The sequence below is a fragment of the Lissotriton helveticus genome, chromosome 7 (genome assembly GCF_964261635.1).
Source record: "Lissotriton helveticus chromosome 7, aLisHel1.1, whole genome shotgun sequence".
In the NCBI taxonomy this organism is placed as follows: Eukaryota; Metazoa; Chordata; class Amphibia; order Caudata; family Salamandridae; genus Lissotriton; species Lissotriton helveticus.
In genome coordinates, this window is record NC_136068.1 from 216,765,490 (window position 1) to 216,786,581 (window position 21,092).

The following is a 21,092-nucleotide window of genomic DNA, read 5'->3' on the forward strand; positions in this document are numbered from 1 at the left end:
TGGCTCAAGAGTCTGTGGCTTGGTTGACCTAAATGATCAGCCGCTTGCATATTTTCAGCACTCAAAGCAAGGCGAGGCATTAAATAACATCATAATAACTAATGACCTTTGTGTTCTAGATAGGCCCAGTTTTTCAAGAACTTCAAGTATCCCTACTTTCCATGGCGTGGGAGGTCAGATGAGTGTTATTGATTTTGCCTTAGTCTCAAGAAAATATATGCACCTCATTAATGATTTCCAGATTCAGGCTAATCCAGCAAGTGATCACAATCCACTTATTTTGAACCTGTGCCCTACCTTTAAGAGAATGCAGGTCGTGGAACACCCAATTAAATTTAGTCAGAATCAGGGGGTTACCTTAAGGTGGAATAAGGTAGATGCAAAACTCTTAGAGCTGGAGATTTTTAAGACAAATAAACAAAGGCTAGAAGCCAGCCTAACGCCTTCAAACGAGCCAGAGGTTATAATTGATAACTTCAAAGCTCTTTTAGCAAATGTGGCCTCCCATCTTCTGAGACCTATGAGAGGAAAAAAGGGTAATATCCATAAATGGTTCGACTCAGAATGCTCCAGAGCGCAATCTAGCCTAACGAAGGCATTATGTCAAGTGCCTCGTGACAGGGGTTTGGTTAGAATCGCAAGGAAAACTTGCCATCACTAAACGTAAAACCGACCTAAAAATTCAGGCATGGGATGATCTGGGCAGAGCCTCGGAACTAAAGGATAGTCGACTCTTTTGGGAGGTTATAAATCGCCCCTTCCTAAAAAGTGAAGATAAGGACACCCTACAGACACACATCCCAGGGGATACATGGGAGGCACATTACGGGGGTATTTTTAACCCAAAAGGGGCTCCCCTCGTAACTAGCCTCGAGGGGGCGTCCGATACTAAGAGGGAATCAGCAAATGCGCTTAGCCTCTCGATGACTCTCCCTGAGGTAGAGACCGCACTTAAAAAGGGTATAGCACTGAAAGCCCCAGGGCCGGATGCGGTGCCTTTGGACTTTTTAAAATATAATACAGAGGTGTGGGCACCCCTTTTATTACTATTGTTTAAAGCAGTCGTAGTAGGTCGCATTCCGACATCATGGCAAGAGGCGGTATTGGTCCCGATATTTAAAAAAGGCAACAAATGTGACCTTTGTTGTTATAGACCAATATCGCTAATACATGCGTCCTGTAAATTAATGGGTAGAGTGATTCTGGCTCGTTTAGAAACCTGGGCCGAATCTAACGGTATTATTGTTGAATCCCAATATGGTTTCAGGCGGGGAAAGGGCACCACTGAGCAGTGCCTAAATTTGGCGCTCATCATGGGTAAGTACATGAGAGCCAAGCGTGGCTGTATCCACCTGGCTTTCATGGACTTATCCAGTGCTTTCGATACTGTTTGTAGGGAAAAACTATGGCAAATGATGGACTCTATGGGGTTCGAGGAGCCATTGGTTACATTACTTCGTAGACTCCACGCTGCCACTACAGTAAAGATCAGATTTGGGCCTACAGGGGAGATGACAAAACCCATACCATCTATTGAGGGGGTCCGCCAGGGGTGTATACTGGCTCCTTTTTTGTTTCTGGTATACACCAACGGGTTGGAAGCCTTTTTGTTGGAAAGCTGTGCTGATTTTCCCCAGGTAAATGGTAAACGTATACCGATGTTATCGTATGCGGATGACACGGTTTTAATGACCCTAACTGCAAATAGCATGCAAACCTGCTTAAATGCTTTCAATACCTTTATGCAGGGGTTAGATCTGAGGGTCAATTTCGCAAAGTCCTTCACCATGGTCTGCGGCCCGAAAGGGGTAAAATCTCGCAGGCTCGTGGTGAAGGACTCGATCATAGCGAAAGTTGATAGTTTTAACTATCTGGGGAACCTATTTAACAAAACCTTAAGTTGGGATTCGTTAATATCAGCGCATGTGCAAAAAGCTACCCAAACTGCTGAGGCCATCTTTTGTTTTTCCAGCAAACTGGGTCAGAGGCCGGTTGCAGAATTAAAATCCCTATACAAAGCTAAATGTATCCCAGTTGCAATATATGGTGCGGGAGTATGGGGAGCACAATCCTGCAACAACATCCAAATTATGGAAAACAAGTTCATAAAACGCCTCGTATGTGTCCCAACAAGCACCTCTAACATCTTTTGCCACACTGAGGCGGGATTTGAATTTGTTAATGATATTATCCATGTCTCCCCTTTGCTGCTTTGGACTAAGGTTTAGTGCTCTGATGACCTGAAACTTACCAAGGAAATACTACAGGACTGTCTCAAGCTTGCGCATTTTGATAAAATCCCGTGGTTACTATACGTTAGGGATACCCTCTTTAAGATAGGTCTGGGCCATATCTTTTTGAAAGTCGAGACTATCGGTGCTGAGACAAAGCAATTAATCAAAGAGGCTTATCGCTCAGAATTAGGCATGCTGCGAAGTAGTGAGAGCGCGGTCTACCACAGGGGAAGGTTGCTCCATCAACCTTACCTATCATACATAGGGCAGACACAATGGCGCTTTTATTTAACTAGGTTTCGTTTGAACACACTACATTTTCTATTTGCATTTCCACAGCAGGTGGGCTGGTGCGAGAGTTTACCCTTGTGTGCTTGTAACAACAAAGTTTCTCAAAATACTCTCCATCTTATACTTTTTTGTTCCTTGTACAAAGATCCAAGGAGTAGATTTATTAGACCAATTTTGTCATCATTTGGATCCCGCCTTTATAAAGAGGGATATGAACATTTACTCTTATTATCAACCCCAGCAATATGCAATGCTGTTCTTAGTTTTATTAGAGTAGCATTCAGAATCAGAAACCGATATTAATTATTGACATGGATTGCTGTTTCCTACTTATGCGATTAGTTTAGAGTTTGGCACCATTATCTATTGTATTTGTACTGGTAAACTGTCTCCTTTTAACAGATGTGATTTATTTTATATTCATCTGTAAATCATGTAATGATAATATTATAATGTTTAGAGAAAAGTGCATGATTCCTTTAAATTGTGTATTATGTTTATGTCATACTTTTATGATTCTGTTTTTATGAATCGAAATAAAGTTTTCTAAACCTGAAACCTGAATAAATAGGTATATAAGTGTCTAAGTGGATGATTTTTTTGTTGAAATTGATTGTATAACTGACTGATTAAGTGTATATTAGTGAATACATGGGTTAGTGAGTAATGGATAAATATATAAATATCTGTAACAGTCTCTCACTTTGTGTATAAGTAGCTGCATGGGTTGGTGAGTAGCTACATGAGTGTCTTTATAGGTTATTAGCTGTATTCTGAGTATCAGTATGAGTGTCTGAGTGTCTGTATGGTTCGGGGGGGGTATTACGTAGTGCACAGATGCATAAATGAGTGACTCACTGTTTAAATGTGTTGAAGACAGCATGTGTGCAGGACTGTATAGTTGAGGAGTGTGTGTATGGGTGTGTTAGTGAATGAATGACTATCTCAATAGTTTGTTTATGAGTAACTACATATGTTTTAAACTAGTATATGTGAGTATTGGTGTATATAAGTGAGTATATGTGAGAGTGAGAGATTGGAAAAGTTCCTGTATAAATTAGTATGTGTTTCTATAAGTGATTGCTTAAGAGAGTAAGTATGTGTAGGTTTCGGTAGCAGTAAGTGTGGTGGTGTGTGTATAACTGTATATGCAATTTAATGGATGTTTGATACTTTGCATGTGTGACTATGTGTGTGAGTAACTCTATGGATGAGTGTCGGTGTGTAACAGGATGTATAGGTGTATGAGTACATATGATGAGTGACTACATGTATGAGTGACTGTATAGGACTGTTGCTGAATGAGTGGATGTGTGTGTAGATCTTGGAATTACTGAATCGGTGTGTTGTAACTGGTATTGGTGTCTATTGTTTTGAAAATGTTAGTTTCTATTTTTGAGTGTGTGTATCAAAGGTTAAATTAGGGTGAGAGGAGGTCTGCCACTCGATCACAATGATGATGTCATCAGTGATGTCATTTGAGATGTAATCAATGTCATGAGTGATGTCACTGACCATGTCATGAGTGATGTAATATGTGACGGCATCAGCAGTGCATTGCGGACGAGGGAGTTATAGTTAGCTGAACTAACTATAACGAGAGAATTTCAATGGTTTTGTACGAGTGAAATGTCCAACTAACTATAACGCCCCTGAAACCTATGGTTTTTTTCAGGGAATTTCTACGTTTTTTTTAAATGCTAATTCTTAACTATAACGTGCCTGAAAGCTATGGTTTTTTCAGTGAATTTCAAAGGTTTTTAAATGCTAATTTGTAACTATAACGTGCCTGAAACCTATGGTTTTTTTCAGTTAATTTCAAAGGGCTTTTAAATGCTAGTTTCTAACTATGCCTACAGAGGTAGGACATGTGAAGAAAGAAGCAAAAACACACAGATAGAAGAAAAACAAATGCAGAAAGAAGCAACAGAAGTCCTCAAAGACGAAGAAAAGTGCAGGAAGAAGGAAGACGTGCAGAAAGAACAAACAGAGGAGCAGAAAGACGCCTTGTTGCAAAATTACCCTGTACCCTCAACTTTTTCCGATGGCTACTGGTGGTAACTAGCCCACTAGGTACCTCCAGTAAGTGCCACAGAGCTGCGCTGCAGAGAGGTGTAAAAAGGGGTGTGGCTTCTGAACACATCTCTGCAAAGCAGCTCCCTGGCGCATACTGGAGGTACCTGGAGGGCTAGTTGTCCCCCAGGGACGCTCAGTATTGAAGGGGAATTAATTCCCCAACTTGCAACTCGCCAGGGGGTGCGTTTGCACAGTGGTGAATGAAGGGGGCGGGACCTGATGTGACATGTGTGCAAACACGCCCTGTGGCGCTTTTTAAGTTGGGGGAATTCATTTATCTTCAATCCTGAGGGTCCCTGGAGGCCAACTAGCCCACCAGGTACCTCCAATTTGCGCCAGCGAGCTGTGTTGCAGAGAGGTGTTCAGAGGCCACGCCACTTTTTACAACACTCTGCAACGCAGCTCTGTGATGCTTATAAAATACTAAGCAAGTTTGCTAGGGCAGGACGGGAGCCGCGAGGCTCCTGTCCTGGCCTAGAAAACAGCAGTGTCCCGGGGTGGGCACCTCGGGACATTGCAGGAGCCGGCCCTGGGGGGTGGTGGTCCCCAGGGCCACCAAGGGCTCCTAGAGGGGGACCACGCGGCTCCTCTCCCTTCAATTACAAAGCCCCAGGGAGGTGGTGGTCCCCGGGGCTTGGGGGCCCGTGTGCCCCCACATTCTTAGTGCCCCGGGGAGGTGGCAGTCCCCGGGGTGTGTGGGGGGCCATGTGCCCCCCGCAAAAATTAAAGAAAAGCCCCTGGGGCGGTGGTCCCCGGGGCTTGGGTGAGGGCCTTGAAGGCCTACCCCACTCATTAAAAAGAAAGCCCCCAACACAGTTTTTTTTTATAAAGCCCCGGGTGGTGGTCCCTGGGGCTGCGGGGGGAGCGTGTGCCCCCGGCAAAAATTAAAGAAAAGCCCCAGGGGGTGGCGGTCCCGGGGCTTGGGGGATGGCCTTGAAGGGTCCCGCCACTCATTAAAAAGAAAAGCCCCGGGGCTGTGGGAGGCCTGAGTTCCCTCCTGCACATTAATAATTGACAGCCCCGGGGGGTGGCAGTCCCCAGGGCTGCGGGGGTCCCCACGGGCCCCGCAAATATTTTTACCAATGCCCCCGCGGACTTGGCCCACCCGGGGGCTAAATATTAACGAAGCACGGGAGTCCGCGCTTCAGGGTTTTTTTTCGGCCAGGATCTGCGGAACTGTCACGCATTTTGCCATTTAAAAAAAAAATCTTTTTTGGGCCCTGGGGGTCCTTGTGGGACCCCCTAAGTAGGCCTACGTGGTCAGGGTGTTTCTACCCTGCCCCCTTTTCTTTTTTTTGCAGTTTGTTTTCCTGATATCTTGTGCCTCGGTTCTACCAAGGCACAAGATGGCTGCCAATAATTCCTGATTAGGAGTGTTGACAGACAATTAGAATAAAGCTCATGGTCGGGAGGGTCCTCGGATCCTCTGTGCGTCTAAATATCAAAACTTTTTAGAATTTTGATTTTCTCAGCAACTACTTAATGGATTTACACCATGTAACAAAAAGAGTTCTTTCTGTACCAAGGGCTACCTTTTTGCCAAATTTGGTGTATTTCCATTCAGCAGTTCGGGCTGTAGCCGTGTCTAAAGTTTCCTATGGGAAATTGCATGGGGAAAACAGGTTTTGGGATCCCCTTTTTTCTCCCCCCTTGACAAATCACCCCGAAACTTTCAAGATAGGAGCGGACTGGAGCAGGCCACACGTTTTGAAAATTTTGCGAAGATGCATCAACCGGCGCCAAAGTTATTGGGAATAGAATGTTGCGAATTTCCTATGGAGAATGAGTCCTAACTATAACTACCTACTGGCGACTGCCAGTAGGTAATATATATATATATATATATATATATATATATATATATATATATATATATATATATATATATATGTATATATGTATATATATATATATATATATATATATATATATATATATATATATATATATATATATATATGAACACCACTTTCGAATCCTCAATAATGAAACGGACACAGGGTAGCATTTATCAATTGTGTCTCGCTTTAATTCAAAATACGCTGTTACGTGTTTTGGCCCTTCCTGCCTTGATCACACAGCAATCGCTATTACATCAGTGCATTTAAAAAGCAGAGTAGCATGGTCACATGACCCCTTGCTTTGAATGGGCAGCAAAGACCTACTTCAAATGAAAGCATTGTTGGAAAGTGTATGCAAAATATGTCAGTCTACATGGAAACGAACTGCAATGGTTACTGCAATTCTTTTTTTCAATTCTATTGCTAGTTTGCAAATAAAGCAACAAATACAACTTCATTGTTACATTTTGCTTGCTCCTCGTTAAAGTGCTAGTGCATAATGCATTCAATGTACCATAGTTCTTCATGACATACAAGGCATGTGCCTGTGTTCCCTCTCAGAACTATTTTCGATTTTTACAATATTCATGTGGATGAATACTTAGACTTCCTTGCATTATAACATTCCACTAAAAATGATGCATCTCATTCTATGTTGTAGTTGATCCAGTCTACTACAAAAAATAATTTACCCCATCTTCATTAAAATTCATGAAATGGTGTGTTCCAATATGAACAATGCAAATACTCAAATTGAATGGCATATTGCTAACAGAACCATAGGTATTTGTTAAACAGGGGGTCACTGCCAATAAAGATTAATACAACCAAATACTTCATCTTAAATCAAACATTATTCAATAAAGTGCAAGTGCTGTTCATCAATTGTATCTGAATTACATATGTAATAAGTCTGAGAGATTACATCTCACAGACTTATTCAGTTGTTTTCCAATTTTTAGACAATTCTGCATCTAGGAATTAATCAGAAAGTGCAAGTGCTTCATTATTAGACATCAAATTATGGTCTATATACCAGTGCAAAATTACTCAAAAAAGTGCAAATTCAATACAGTACTTTGCTATCAACTGTACATGACTCACTCATGAAACATCAAGTGCATGTGCATCAACTGATGTATCATCCTAGTCAAGGTGCTAGGGCCAAATTATGTAATAAAGTGCAAGTGCAATACAGTACTTTCATATTAACTGAGTATGGCCCACGCATGAGCCACAAAGTGCAAATGCATCAACCTGGTATTTCATCCTAGACTACAAGAGCAACCTCATTCTATTCTCATATTATATCTATGGCCCAGGGAACTACACTTTAACTACCCCCTTAAAATATTCTTCTTTAAAAAAAAAATTTTAAACCCCAATAAAACTCTATTTACCTTACATCCCTCCTTTCACCAAAAATGTCTGTCATTGTCACTATAAAAACTCCTAACTCTGCTACATTAAAACCTCTGAATCTACATACCTGAACTATATTAAATGAACATGTAAATCTTCTTCAACATTAAGTCCAAATGGAATCTTGGAGTTAAACAGCAGAATGTATCTGGATTCAAGTTGGCGGAGTTTGCCCTCTCGATTACCGCCTCTTCTGAGTTTGGGGACTTGATCAATCGCATAGGACAGGTAATTCAAATTAGCTTTGTGAAATTTATTAATATGTCATGCGACCACATAATTTCTGTGATTGTTTTTGATAGCCCTTAGGTGCTGCAGAATGCGGATATGTACCATATGAATGGTACTGCCCACATACATTTTTGGGCACATGCATTGTAAAACATATACAACGTATGCACTTCTGCAATTCAAAGAGCACCTGATTTTTCATGGACTGTTCATGAGTGGCGAGATGACCTGCCTTTCATTGCAACCAATTATGCATGTTTTACATTTAAAGCATTTGTGAAATCCGGGACTAACTTTCAACCAGCCTTCCACTTTATTTACTTCTGGGCTGCTGACAACCAGGTCATTAGCCTTATTGAAGGTGCTCAAATGTCTGCGTGGTAGCAACCCATTAAGAATCGGGTCTCTTTTTACTACATGCCAGTACCTACAAAGACTATCTCTCACCTTAGACTGGTAGGCACTAAATCCAGTGATCATTCTTATTTGGTCTCCTGTGATCTTCTTCTTTCTCTTCATCTTCTCTACATCTCGCCTCAGGAGCATCCCCCTCTTCATCTCATTTACTTTCTTACATGCCTGGTCTAATATTGCAGGGTTGCAGCCTCTCTGAATTAATCTTTTAGTTAGGGAGTCCTGAGCTTCTGCTAATGCCAGTTCCTCGCTACAATTGCGTTTAATCCTCAGATGCTCAGCATACGGAATACTCATTTTGAGTCTCTGAGGGTGAAAGCTCCCGGCGTGGCGGATAGAGTTTCCTGCTGTCAGCTTCCTGACTGTACAAGTATGGATCACCCCATGTTGGATATAAACTTCAAGGTCAAGGAATGATACTGTAGACTAACTGATGTCTGTAAATCTAAGATTCAGATATATATGTATATTCACTGAGAAAACCAAAGGTTACAAGGACATTATAGTTAGGCTCAGATTTTACTTGTACAAAACCAGTGAAATTCAGCTAACTATAACTTGTGCGCTCTCAATGAACTGCTTATGATCTCACATATTATATCACTGATGACATGGCCAGTGACATCACTCATGACATCACTAACGACATCTCAATTGACATGACTGATGACATCATCCAGTGACTGTGAGTGTTTTTAAAAAGTTTATGAGTGTTAAATATATATACCAAGGTGTATTGGTGAATCTGTGGGTGTATGAGTGCCTTTGTGGATGATTCATTGGGTGCGTGACTGACTGTATAAGTTAGTAATTAGGTGTCTCAGTGAATGTATAGGTGGGTGAATGGGTGTATGAATTTCTGTGTCAATCTGTCAGTTGGTAAGTTGCTGCATGGGTGTGTGAGTGGATAAATGAGTGACTGGTTAGCTGAGTACCAGTACGGTTGTCTGAGTGTCTGTGTGGGTGGATTAAATGGTGTGTGACTGCCTGTATTGAGGAGTGAGTGGGTGAGTCAGTGGCTGTATAGGTTAGTGAGTGTGTGTGTGAAGGCCTTTATGGGTGACTGTGTGTAGGGCTGTGTGGCTCAGTAACTGGGTATGTGAAAGGCAGTGTAGGTGTGTGATGGGGTATATGAGTAACTGTATTGGTGAATGAGTGAATGTGAGTGGCTGTATGGGTGAGTGTGTGTTTGTGTCAGTGACTGTAAAAGTGAGTTTGTGTTAGTGTCTCTATGAGTAAGTGAGTGGGTGTGCGTTTATCTGTATGGATAAGTGGCTGTGTGATTGTATGGGTAAGTGACTAGGTGTGTGAGTAGCTGTATGGGTAACTGACTCAGTCTGTGAATGGCTGTATGGGTGTATCAGTGAATATGTCAGTGGCTGTATTATTGACTGAGTGGGTGTATGAGTGACTGTATGGGTGAGTGAGTGGATGTGTGTGTAGATCTATGAATCAGTGAGTGGGTGTGTAAGTACTGGTATGGGTCTGTGATTGGTTGTGTGTGAGTTGGTGTATGAAAGGTTCTATGAAGGTGTGAGTGGGTGGGTCATTGATTCTGTGAATTATGTCATCAGTGATGTCATTTGAGATATCATCAGTGATGTCACTGACCTTGTCATGAGTGATGTAATGTGGGAGGTCAAAAGCAGTGCATTGCTGAATTTCACTTGTTTTATATAACTAACATCTGACCCTAACAATAACCTCCATGTAACCTTTGTTTTTTCATTGAATTTCTACGTTTTTTTAAAAGCTTATTCCTAACTATAACACCCCTGCAACCTTTGTTTTTTTTCAGTGAATTTCTATGTTTTTTTAAGTAGGTTTTTTAAGGACGTCCTTAGGGACCAACTACCCCTCCTGTTACCTCCAGTAAGTCCCACACAGCAGGATTGCTGAGAGGTTGTCAGAGGCCATGCCCCCTTTCTCCACCACTCTGTAAATATGCCTCCTGGCACACTACTAATAGGGGAATGAAGTCCCCTTGGCTATTGAGGGTACTTGGGGGCCAACTACCCCTCCTGTTGCCTTCGGTATGTCCCACACAGTGGTTTGCTGAAGGGTTTTCGGTGGCCACGCCTCCTTAGTCCACCATTCTGCAAACTCAGCTGCTTGGCCCTCTTTCCCTGGGCTGTTTCCGGCCCCATGGACCTCATCCCCAGGGACCAACCCTTTTTTCAATGGGGAGGGGTGGCCATGCACCCCTCTCTCAGGCCATTTTCGGCCCCAGGGACCCCATCCCCTGGGGCCTGCCGCCTTGTTAATTTTGTTTTTAAGGGGGGTATGCGGCCCTCCTCCTAGACCTATTTCAGCCTCGGGGATCCCTTCCCCTGTTGTCGGGTCTGTAGTGTGGGTGCCCTGGTCACACCGAGGTCACCCACTTTGTAAAGGCTAGAGACAGCAGAGGAAGCCTCAAGGCCCCCACGGTCCCTGCCAGCTCCCCGCCTCCTGTGGGAGCAGGAATTGCTTTAACACATAGCAAGCTACTAACAGGTAGCTCCCTGTGTGTAAAAGCAATTCTGCTCCGTTTTGTGTGAGTGAGAGCATTTTCTCCTTTCGCATACTCGAAGTGGAGCAGTGTTTGCTATAGCTTAAGCCATAGAAAACTACAATAATCTGGGGTGGGCACCCCCAGACATTCCAGGAGCCGGCCCCGGGGGTGGAAGTCCAAAGGGCCATCTATGGCTCCATGAGGGGAGCCGCACACCCACCGTCCAAAGCTAATTTAGCCCCAGGGAGGTGGCTGAGGGGAGCTGCATGCCCATGGAGGAGACGGTCCCCAGGGCTGCAGGGGCGTCCTCATGGCCCGCATGTTTTAAAGTTAATGTTGTGAGAGGTGGTGGCCCGTGGGGCTGCTGGCGGGTCTTCCTGGCCCCTTGCATTTACTAAACAAAGAGCCCGGGGTGGCAGTCTCGAGGGGAGAGGGTGAGGCAATGCGGCTTTCCCCCACTTTTTTTTTTTAAAGAAGCCCCTGGAAGGTGGGGTTCCTGGGGCATTAGTAAGCCCCAGGAAAAGGGATCTGTATGCCCACCTTCCTATGATTACAAATTCCACCAGGATCTGGCCCATCAAGGGGCCCATAATTAAAGAAGCAGGGAATCCAGTGTGTCATTTTTTTTAAATCTGTTGGCGGGATTCACAGCCCCAGCGCGACTCCCGCAAATTCTTTTTTTTCTAATACTTTTTTGGCCAGAAACCCCCTCACCCCCAGAGGCCTATGAGGTCAGGTTGTTTATACCCTGCCCCTTTTTTTCTGTGACTCAGTTCAACTGAGTCACAGGATGGCTGCCAACTCTTCCTGGTTTGAAGTGTTGGCAGCCAATCAGATCTCAGCACGAGATCGGGAGGGGTCACTGATGCACCGCATCCCTATAGATACAACTGAAAATGTCTTTAAATATCTCCAAAACTACTGAACAGATTACACCATTTCACAAAAATGTCGCTTTCTCGACCAACAGCTACCTTTCTGACAAATTTGGTGTAATTCCGTTCAGCAGTTTGGGCTGTAGCCCGGTCTAAAGTTCCTATGGAAATTAACATGGAAAAAAGGCATCTTGGGGCCCCCCTTTTTTGGTCCCCCGCTTGATGAATCACCCCGAAATTTTCGAGACAGCAGCTGACGTGAGCGTTAAACTAGTTTTGAACATTGTGCGTGGGTTCGTCAAACGACGCCAAAGTTATTGGCAAATAAAAAAAACGCTATTCCGATGGAAGCTACATCCTAACTATAACTACCTACTGGCGCCTTCCGGTCGGTTATATATATGTGTATATATATATATTTCTAGGTACACAAATAAAGCGATCACTCGGAGGTCTGCAAACACCAGAGGTTGATTTTAATCCAGGTTACGTGTTTCGCTTGCACAACGAAACGAGTAACCTGGATTAAAATCACCTATAGAACGTGATTAATAAAGGTTTATGTGACACTTACATTAATGTGATAGGATAATTTAACATAAATGTGTCCTATTGTGAGGTTATTAAATTTTAATATGTGTAAAATATTGTTTAAGCATTTATACGTGTAAAGAGAATTTATTTCAAGCAGGTGTATTTAGATTTGTATCTTCATAATAATTTACAATGTATATAGGTATTAAAGAGCTCTATTTATTGTGTGTGTAGAAATGTGCATATGCTATAACCCTGTGCACTACTAAAGTTGGCTACAGGGGGCCTCGAGGAACAGCTTGGTCTATGCTCACGTTTAGAGTTTAAAATGTAATTTGTATTTACCCTTCAATGTAGAATGTATGTACTAGTAATTTTTTCCCACTGTAGGTATGGAGAGAGAAAGCCTCATTAGTTAGCATAGGAAGGTTTTTTTTTCTTTAGACAGCAAGGTACGAAAAGACAAAGTTGGCAAGGAAAAATGCACTAACGAGCAAGGAGGCGAGTTCACATGGGAGAGGACAGGAATGACCAAGGACGAGCGAAGTTGCAACTTATTGATGTGGGAAAGGTGGTGAAAGTATCCAGTTGTACTTGAGCTATGGAAATTCAACAGCAAAGATCATGTGGGATTGTCTACTCTGATTGCAACTGATATTTTATAATGAATGAAGTGAGTTGCAGGAGAGTTATTGTAGATTTTCACCTGGGGCAAACGTATGCTTATACTTATGTGGCTTTATGCTATTTGACCCATGGTCAGGCCCGGACTGGCCGTTGCGGGCACCATGCAATCCCGCGGCAGGCCGCAAAGGTGGGGGCCGGTTTTGGGTCCCTGGCGGCCGTTTTTGTTACAGGGCTGTTTATGCAGCAAAATCGGCCCTGTAACAAAATCGTCCGAAAACCGGCCCTGGCAAAGAGCTCGGTTGCTCCCCCAACCCCCCCGGGGGGGAGAGCACTTTGCCAGGGCCGGTTTTGGTTCCCAGTCCGGCCCTACCCATGGTTGGAGCATATGCTACTGAAGAGTTCGACAGCTGACACCTTTCTGATTTCACCCTTATCGAATGCTTCTTAGCTTAGGGTTGCACTTTTAAAGTATTGTAGGGAGAGACAGCTTGTTCATGTTTGCTTTGGAGAATCATCAGATGAAATATAATACTCAATTATTTTTCCTGATCGTCTGTATCATCGGCATAGAGTTATACGTCTGCTTTGAGTAAATCTCTTTAGGAGATTTGGTTTTATCTTGGTCTCTCTGTTTTTTATATGATTATGTTCAGATTGGTCTACATTGATTTGTTTCTAAGTGTATAATTAAACCCTACCAAACTCAGATTAAGTTGTTGTGTGGATTATTATGAGGCCACACGGAGGGCACTGAAATGAGATGTTAACAAGTATTGTTTTTCTCCATTTACCACTTGTGCTGCTCAAGCATTCTTACGAAGATATTGTTGAGTTATATCAAATAAAAGCGTTTTTCATCCATCCCAAAATAGTAAGTTTCTCTGTGATCATGTTCCTCTATAAAAACATACGAGTTTGTAGCAATCATGCATTTGGAAGTAATTAGTCAGGAAGCACCTAAGGCAGACGGAGATGTTACACATTACCGTCTAAAATAGGAAAAACTGCACAATCAGACCGTGAGAAATCAATATTTTTTCATAGTTTAAGAAGATCGTGTTCCTAGAAACAGAGGGTTGACTCATGTTTATCTAAATCAGGACCACTTTCAAAGGTTTGTAAAAAAAAGTGATTTAATAAATAGTAGAACAATGATGAAAAACAATTGAAATTACAGAAAACACGGCTTAGAAAAATAAGATGCAATAAATGTACAACAATTGTTTTAAAATGTATTGAATTGGAAACAAATCGTTTTGAAATATATAGACACACATACATTTTAAAAATAAATAAATATGTATATACACCCTGTACAGGTTTCAACTATATAGCATTTGCTTCTCTTTCTCTCATATACCATTGCTTAATTATTTACAACAAAGAGGCTAACTTGATACCATGTGCAGAATTTACATCATTATTAAATGGTTTTGAAATCCAGGATTACTAATGAGATTCCAAATTTCTACAACAAGATGGAAACACCAAGGTTCCTTTGCACAGTTCATGTTTCCCTCTCTTACATTCAGAAATATAATGTTCGGAAATACCTGAGTTGAAGCTCAGCCTTGATGGATTTAACTGAGGTCAGTAAAATAACAAGAAATCTTCAAAGCATCCACTGGCTTCAAATATATACCAACTTTTAACATATCCATAATGGACAGATAAACGTAAACAATAATTACAAGCATACAAGAGACAGTACTCAAGTGGCCAGCTCTACTGTGTCTCTGTGTATTCACTGAGCTGGCCGTATGTATGTCCATACTCTTTACATCCCAATCTAGGAGCAATTACTCCTGGGCCTTTATCTGGTTCTCGGTGAGTGAATTCTCAGACGTTTTGGTGAATTCTGTTCACATAATGGTTCATGAATCCCTCTTTGACCAGCAGCTCACATCTGTTTAATTCTGTTCTCCAGCTCGAGAAGCTCCCGCTCTATTTCATATGGGAGGTCAGCATTGACTTGTTCTTCAAAGTATTTCTTGATGTCTTCCACCTCCTCTTCCCAGAAGTCCCTGGACAAGTGGAAAAGCTCTGCCATGTTGACATCTTTGAGACCTTTTAAGTTGAAGTCTGTGGTTGTAGGCACATAACCGATGGCAGTGCGCTCCGCACACTCCTCGCCGTTGATCCTTCGGAACATCCACTCCAGAACGCGGGAGTTCTCACCATAGCCGGGCCAGAGGAAGTTACTGTGTGTGTCTTTGCGGAACCAGTTGACGTGGAAGATTTTAGGCAGTTTGGCAGCAGGGAAGTGCTCCATGCTCAGCCAGTGGGCGAGGTAGCGGCCAAAGTTGTAACCAAAGAATGGTCTCATGGCGAAAGGATCGTGCATGATGATTTTACCTGAAAATACAGGGAAATAGGAACACGTCAATCGTACATTATATTATTTTAGATAATCATAATGGTCGCACATTTGTTTGCATTCAGAGAGGTGGGTTTTACAAAGAAGTATATCAGAGGTAAGCTTGCATATGGGGAAACCAACACATTGAGGTCATTGTCAGTGTGACTGTGAGCATAAGGGCCTGAGGGAGAGTCTGTAACATGTCAGGCTATCAGCCTTAAAGAGGAGCTTTTATAGAGAGGAGAAAATTAATATTTTTAGGCTGAGAAGAGGCAGAAAGAAATGTTCACGTCAGTCGATCATGTGAATGTCGGGGTAGTTTCTGGCGCACAGGTGTCACAGTAGTGCATTTTATAGGGCACACCTGATGTTTGACTCACCTTTGTGCTCTGCGGCTGCTGTTGACTCAGATCTCATGGCGGCCCCCACAAACACTCCATGCTGCCAGTTCAGTGCTTCATAGACCAAAGGAACACCTACAAATCAGAGAACGGTGTGTTCAGACAGAAGTCCTACAATATCTCTATTGTGTGCATTTTGTACATAGAACCTAAAGACTTCAACAGCTCAGTGCTATGTCTATACAAGTACAGGTATTTTAATAAAAGATTGTTTCGTCGGGCCCTATCTAGAGCCAACAGGGCTTCAAGAAAGCTTTGGGATGCTGTTATCAGTGAAAAAATGTTGGTAACGGGATACAGTTTATGGATGTAAGAGGTGGTTTAAGTGGATATATAGAGGTGCTGGTAGTCTGTATTCAGAGCACCTATTTGTTCCTGAGAATTGCTGGTACTTTCTCATTAAATGTATTGCGGCAGTGCTGAGGAGTGCAGGTACTCTCCCCTTCAAATTAAAGAAGTGCAGGTACGCTATCCATTTAAAGCACTGGATGTAAGAGAGATAGAGAGAGATGTGGTCTTAACATCGTGAAAACCACAGGGGTCTTCAGGTCTCTTGATAATGGGAGATAATTTGATTAGGATTTTAGGCAGAGGGGTTGTTATACATAATAAGAATACCAGTGCTTGTTTAGGAATCTCTACCATTTGTCTCTTTTCGGGTTGCTGATAACAGGAGGTAATTAGTTGCAAACTTACAGTAACTCATTTGAGTGACCACAGAAGAATGAAAGATTTAGTGGACCCACAATAGTTCATACCTGGGACCTTCAGGATATACGCAGATTTCTACAATGGACGCATTGGTCGACTAGCGAGTTTTGCTACGATTCAGATGGATCAATAATTTCTGATCCTTGAACATGGGTGTCATAAATTATGTGAAAAATTACTGAGTTTGAAAGACTGAGACCCAGGTAGGGAAAAAATCCAATGTAAAAATGTGAGGATCTAACTGTGTGTAGGTTAGATAAGAAAATGAGAGGGTAAAAAGAACACAGACACTCAAATACCACAAGGTATAAACACTGTAGAATAGATTAGCATATTTCAATGGAGATGCACTATTAGAACACAGAGGCATTAGAGGCGAGTTGTCACAAGAGTAATGTGAAGTAGGTACTGACAGAAAGAGCAGTAAATGCACAAATCTCCCTTTACAGAAAACATGATTAGAGCAAGGTCAGAAAACAGAAAAACATGCTTAGAACAGTTACCAAAGAGTGACCATAGTGGAAGAGCAAAGACACAAAATAGGGCTGTACCCCATTAATCACAATTCTCCAATAACCCATGAATTATATTTTTTGCACTTGAACTAAAATTATTGCTTCCAGATACTTCTCCTTAAATTGACATTTTTGCTGAGTACAAATATTTAACAGAATCTTTTACTAGTATTATTATTGGTGATTTAGTATCCATGCAAATTAAGTGCAATCTACCACAAGTTATTTTATACAACATGCCCCAAAACAGTTTCTTTTTTAATTATCTGACTAAACAGTGATCAAATAATCAGCTATTGAACTGAAGGTGTGCAGTATGTCTTCTATTAAAAATGTTTTAGAATGTTCACCTTTGGGTCTCCGTCCTCCAAAAATGATGCCCTCGATGGGCACGCCCTCAGGGGATTCCCATGCCGGATCAATGATGGGGCACTGGCTGGCAGGAGTGCAGAACCGGGAGTTGGGATGGGCACAAGGCTCATCTAGAATGAAAGAAAATATGAGAAGACGTCTGAGCATCAGACACCAAGTCTACACAATAGAGTGGTAATGTGTTACATGTATAGAGCATTCTCCTCCTTACCACTGTCCTGAGTCCATTCCTTGTTCTTCCATGAGGTCAGAGTCACTCCCGATTCCTCTGTCTTCTCGATGCCCTCCCAGTAGATGCCTCCATCACTGGTCTCCCCAACATTGGTGAAGATTGTGTTCTTCTCGATGGTCTTCATGGCGTTCGGGTTTGTCATTTCTGACGTTCCAGGAGCAACACCAAAAAATCCATTCTCAGGATTAATAGCTCTGAGGTTACCTGCAACAGAGCAAAGCAGGTGATTAGAAAGGAAAGAAAGACTTGCGTAGAATGTAGCACACCATTCAAATTACGTCATAAAGGTCATCTGTAGCCCTACAATAAGCAGCTTACCTTGTTCATCAAACTTCATCCAGGCAATATCATCTCCCACACACTCAACTTTCCAGCCAGGCAAAGTTGGGTTCATCATGGCCAAGTTGGTTTTCCCACATGCACTAGGGAAGGCGGCTGCAAAATACTTCTTCTCACCATCTGGGTTTGTGATGCCCAATATCTGAGGAAAAAAGAGTTGGTTGCTTACTACTTAATATAGCATCAATCATTGTACAAAATGGGGCATGCTGCTTTGATCTATAATTCTGTTCATTGAACAAACAAAGTTTTCTGCATGTCTGCAGTAGAACAACATTTTTGGTGCAATATATTTGCGTTATTTCTTTTCCAAGAGATAGTTTTAGATGATTCTAACCACTGAGGTCTGTGGTCTAGATTTTTGAGGGTAAGTGGTTTTATGATAAGGTCGATAATGAGTGTATCTGGCTCTTTTTCAATTTATTTGCGTAATATTAAACAAGAAACTCTGCTGTAGCCCCTGCTTACCTGGGGCCTCATCCACTTGTCCTATATGTATTTGATTCTACAACAATCATATTCAATTTCCTGCATTTCCATTCCTAGGACCTCCGACCTCAATGTTACCACCGCCAACTAAGCCTGGTTTCCAGATTTCCCACCCTCCACTCCCTTGTTGGTCTCTTTAGCATTCTGCATCTAGACTACTTCTGCCTACGTGGGTAGTAGAGGAATGATGTGTCTTTGGCATATTAAGAGAGTCCACCATCAGTTACACTCAAGATCATAGGAAGAGAATATGCTACTAAATTTGCACTTCGCATTACACAGCTGTAACAAGTTCTATCGAAGGTTGTTTTAAATTAATTTACAGTGTTTCATGCATCTTTTTAAAATGGTATAATCCAAGCAGGTACGACTGTTCCCTTCTCAAAGTATGTTCAGATTTTAAATCCACCCATACTTCAGCTCTCTCCTAGTCCAATATCAATGCTTATTAGTACTTTATAACTGAAAAATGTTTACCACTTTTACTGATTTTACACCCTATAAGTATTGCATCAGCTTTATCTAATGGTTCTCTGATGCACTCTTTCCTCCAGTGTGAAAATATTTAAGTTCTCTAGCTTTTCCTTGTAAAGCTTCAAGTATAAAGATGGTAGATGTGGCCTAACAGCTAGGGCAGTCAACCTCAAATCTGGAGAACCTGGTTCAAGTCTCGGCAATGAAATAGTGATTCTGCGAAAATCACTTAATCTCCCAGTGCCTAACAAAAATGAATGTGTCCTGAACATTGTTTGCAGCACTCTTGATTGCCTCAATTTAGCCTTTACTTCTGGTATTATTACATATTAGTTTTGTGATGTACTACTATCTGCTTGCCTACACTGGCGACTGTGCTATACATTTTACTTAGTGGCATTTCTATTATATCCAGTTTTGTTCGATAACTTCTTATGGAGATGAAAGAGCAGTCACTGACTTACGGCCTAATTTAGATGTTGGTGATTGCACTTGTAATAAGGTCGATGGGAGTTCCCATCTGCCTTATTACATGTGCATTAGGGTGTAGTGCACTTGTAATAAGGTGAATAGTATATCCGTCATCTTTGTAATGGAGTAATAGTCCACCAAAGTCTCGATAAGGCCATTGGATGTTGTTGGTGTTTTGAGTCTACAGAATATTCTAATATTCCTTTAGCCATCTCTTACCAGCATGTGTTCAGCCAGCCATCCCTCCTCCTTGGCAATCCTGCTGGCGATCCTCAGTGCAAAGCACTTTTTCCCCAACAAGGAGTTCCCTCCGTAGCCGCTGCCGAAGGACACGATCTCTCTACGTTCAGGAACGTGTGCGATGAGCGTCATATCCGGGTTACAGGGCCAGTTGTTCACCAAGGGTTCTGTGGACACACAAGAAGATGCCTCACTAATGCGCCTGGACTCACTGGCCGTATGTCAGCTTAGGGATGGGTGTAAGAGAATGACCACAAGAACACGTCACTAACATACTTTTCAGTGGTAGGGGGCAGCCGACCGAGTGGAGGCATTTCACAAACTCGCCGCTGCCCAGGGCTCTCAAGACGTCGGTGCCCATCCGGGTCATGATCCTCATGCTGGCCACGACGTACGGCGAGTCCGTCAGCTCAATCCCAATCTTGGACAGGGGCGACCCAATGGGACCCATGCTGAAAGGGATGACGTACATGGTGCGACCTGTGGAACAAAACGGGTTCAAAATGAAGGACAAATATGTAAAAGAGGTCATAAACAATTTACTCGCAATCGAAGAACTTCACAAATGAAATAGTGATTTTGGTGATTGTCACTGTTATCTCCCTGAATGATTCTGTCTTTTAACCCTCACCTTTCATACAACCTGGAAACCGGGCCTTGAACGCCTTATCGAAGTCCCCCTCGGACATCCAGCGCCCGAGCTGGCTGGTTCCGGTCTTGGAGAGGGGCACGGTGTCCCTCTGCTCTTGAGTAACGATGACCGTCCTGCTCTCGATTCGGGCCACATCCCTGGGGTCGGTGAGAGCCAGCCAGCTGTGGAAAGAGAGGACGGACTGCATCAGGCCTCTTAGACAAATACCCATAGAAAATGTACTATGAAGAATGTCGTGGAGAATTGTGAGTGTGTGTATACCTTAGGGCCACCAAACGTTTAGGGATGTGTTATCTTATCTGGATAAAGTAGGGTAATATCTTTGTAATAGCTTCATATCCCCCGTCCGTGCTTAATATGAGCTCGAGGTGACAGCTAGGACCCACCGGCAAATCAATAATGTTTCCTCTACAAACTTTGACCCAGAGCAAAAGAAAGTGAAACACTAAAGGGGGGAAGAGGACGGTCATTAATTACGGAAAAACAGTGACAAAGGGGAGAGGTAGCGGCGGGGAAAAAAAATACCTAAAAAATGAAAGAAAGAGGCAAGGAGAGTCTGGAGGTCGATTAAATGGCCAAAGAAGTGGAATGCAACTATGTTTATTTGGTATTCGGCGTCCCGACGTCCGAGAGCACCGGGATTGGCGCCTGAATAAAACTTTGGGACTCAGCAGATATTCTTTTACAAATTAAGCACTACACCGCCACATTGTACTGCTGCTACAGAATAGTTTTGCACCGCATTTTATAGCAGTTTCATAGAAATTATGTACATGCCCGTGAAAGTTATTTTTTTTAAAC

General features: G+C 42.5%; 1 protein-coding gene across 2 annotated transcripts in view; it reads right to left on the reverse strand.

Annotated features, from left to right (window-relative positions):
- Positions 1–14,151: 14,151 nt before the first annotated feature.
- Positions 14,152–21,092, reverse strand: part of LOC144768370 (phosphoenolpyruvate carboxykinase, cytosolic [GTP]-like) — an 85,767-nt gene continuing 78,826 nt past the window's right edge. For both annotated transcript variants that reach the window (XM_078651970.1, XM_078651969.1), the window contains exons 3-10: positions 20,271–20,452; positions 19,916–20,119; positions 19,619–19,806; positions 17,945–18,107; positions 17,606–17,830; positions 17,373–17,504; positions 15,776–15,871; positions 14,152–15,391 (exon numbers count right to left, since the gene is read on the reverse strand). In XM_078651970.1, coding sequence (XP_078508096.1) covers positions 14,937–15,391; positions 15,776–15,871; positions 17,373–17,504; positions 17,606–17,830; positions 17,945–18,107; positions 19,619–19,806; positions 19,916–20,119; positions 20,271–20,452 — 1,645 coding nt within the window. In that variant the 3' untranslated portion in view covers positions 14,152–14,936. The remainder of the gene's footprint in view (positions 15,392–15,775; positions 15,872–17,372; positions 17,505–17,605; positions 17,831–17,944; positions 18,108–19,618; positions 19,807–19,915; positions 20,120–20,270; positions 20,453–21,092) is intronic.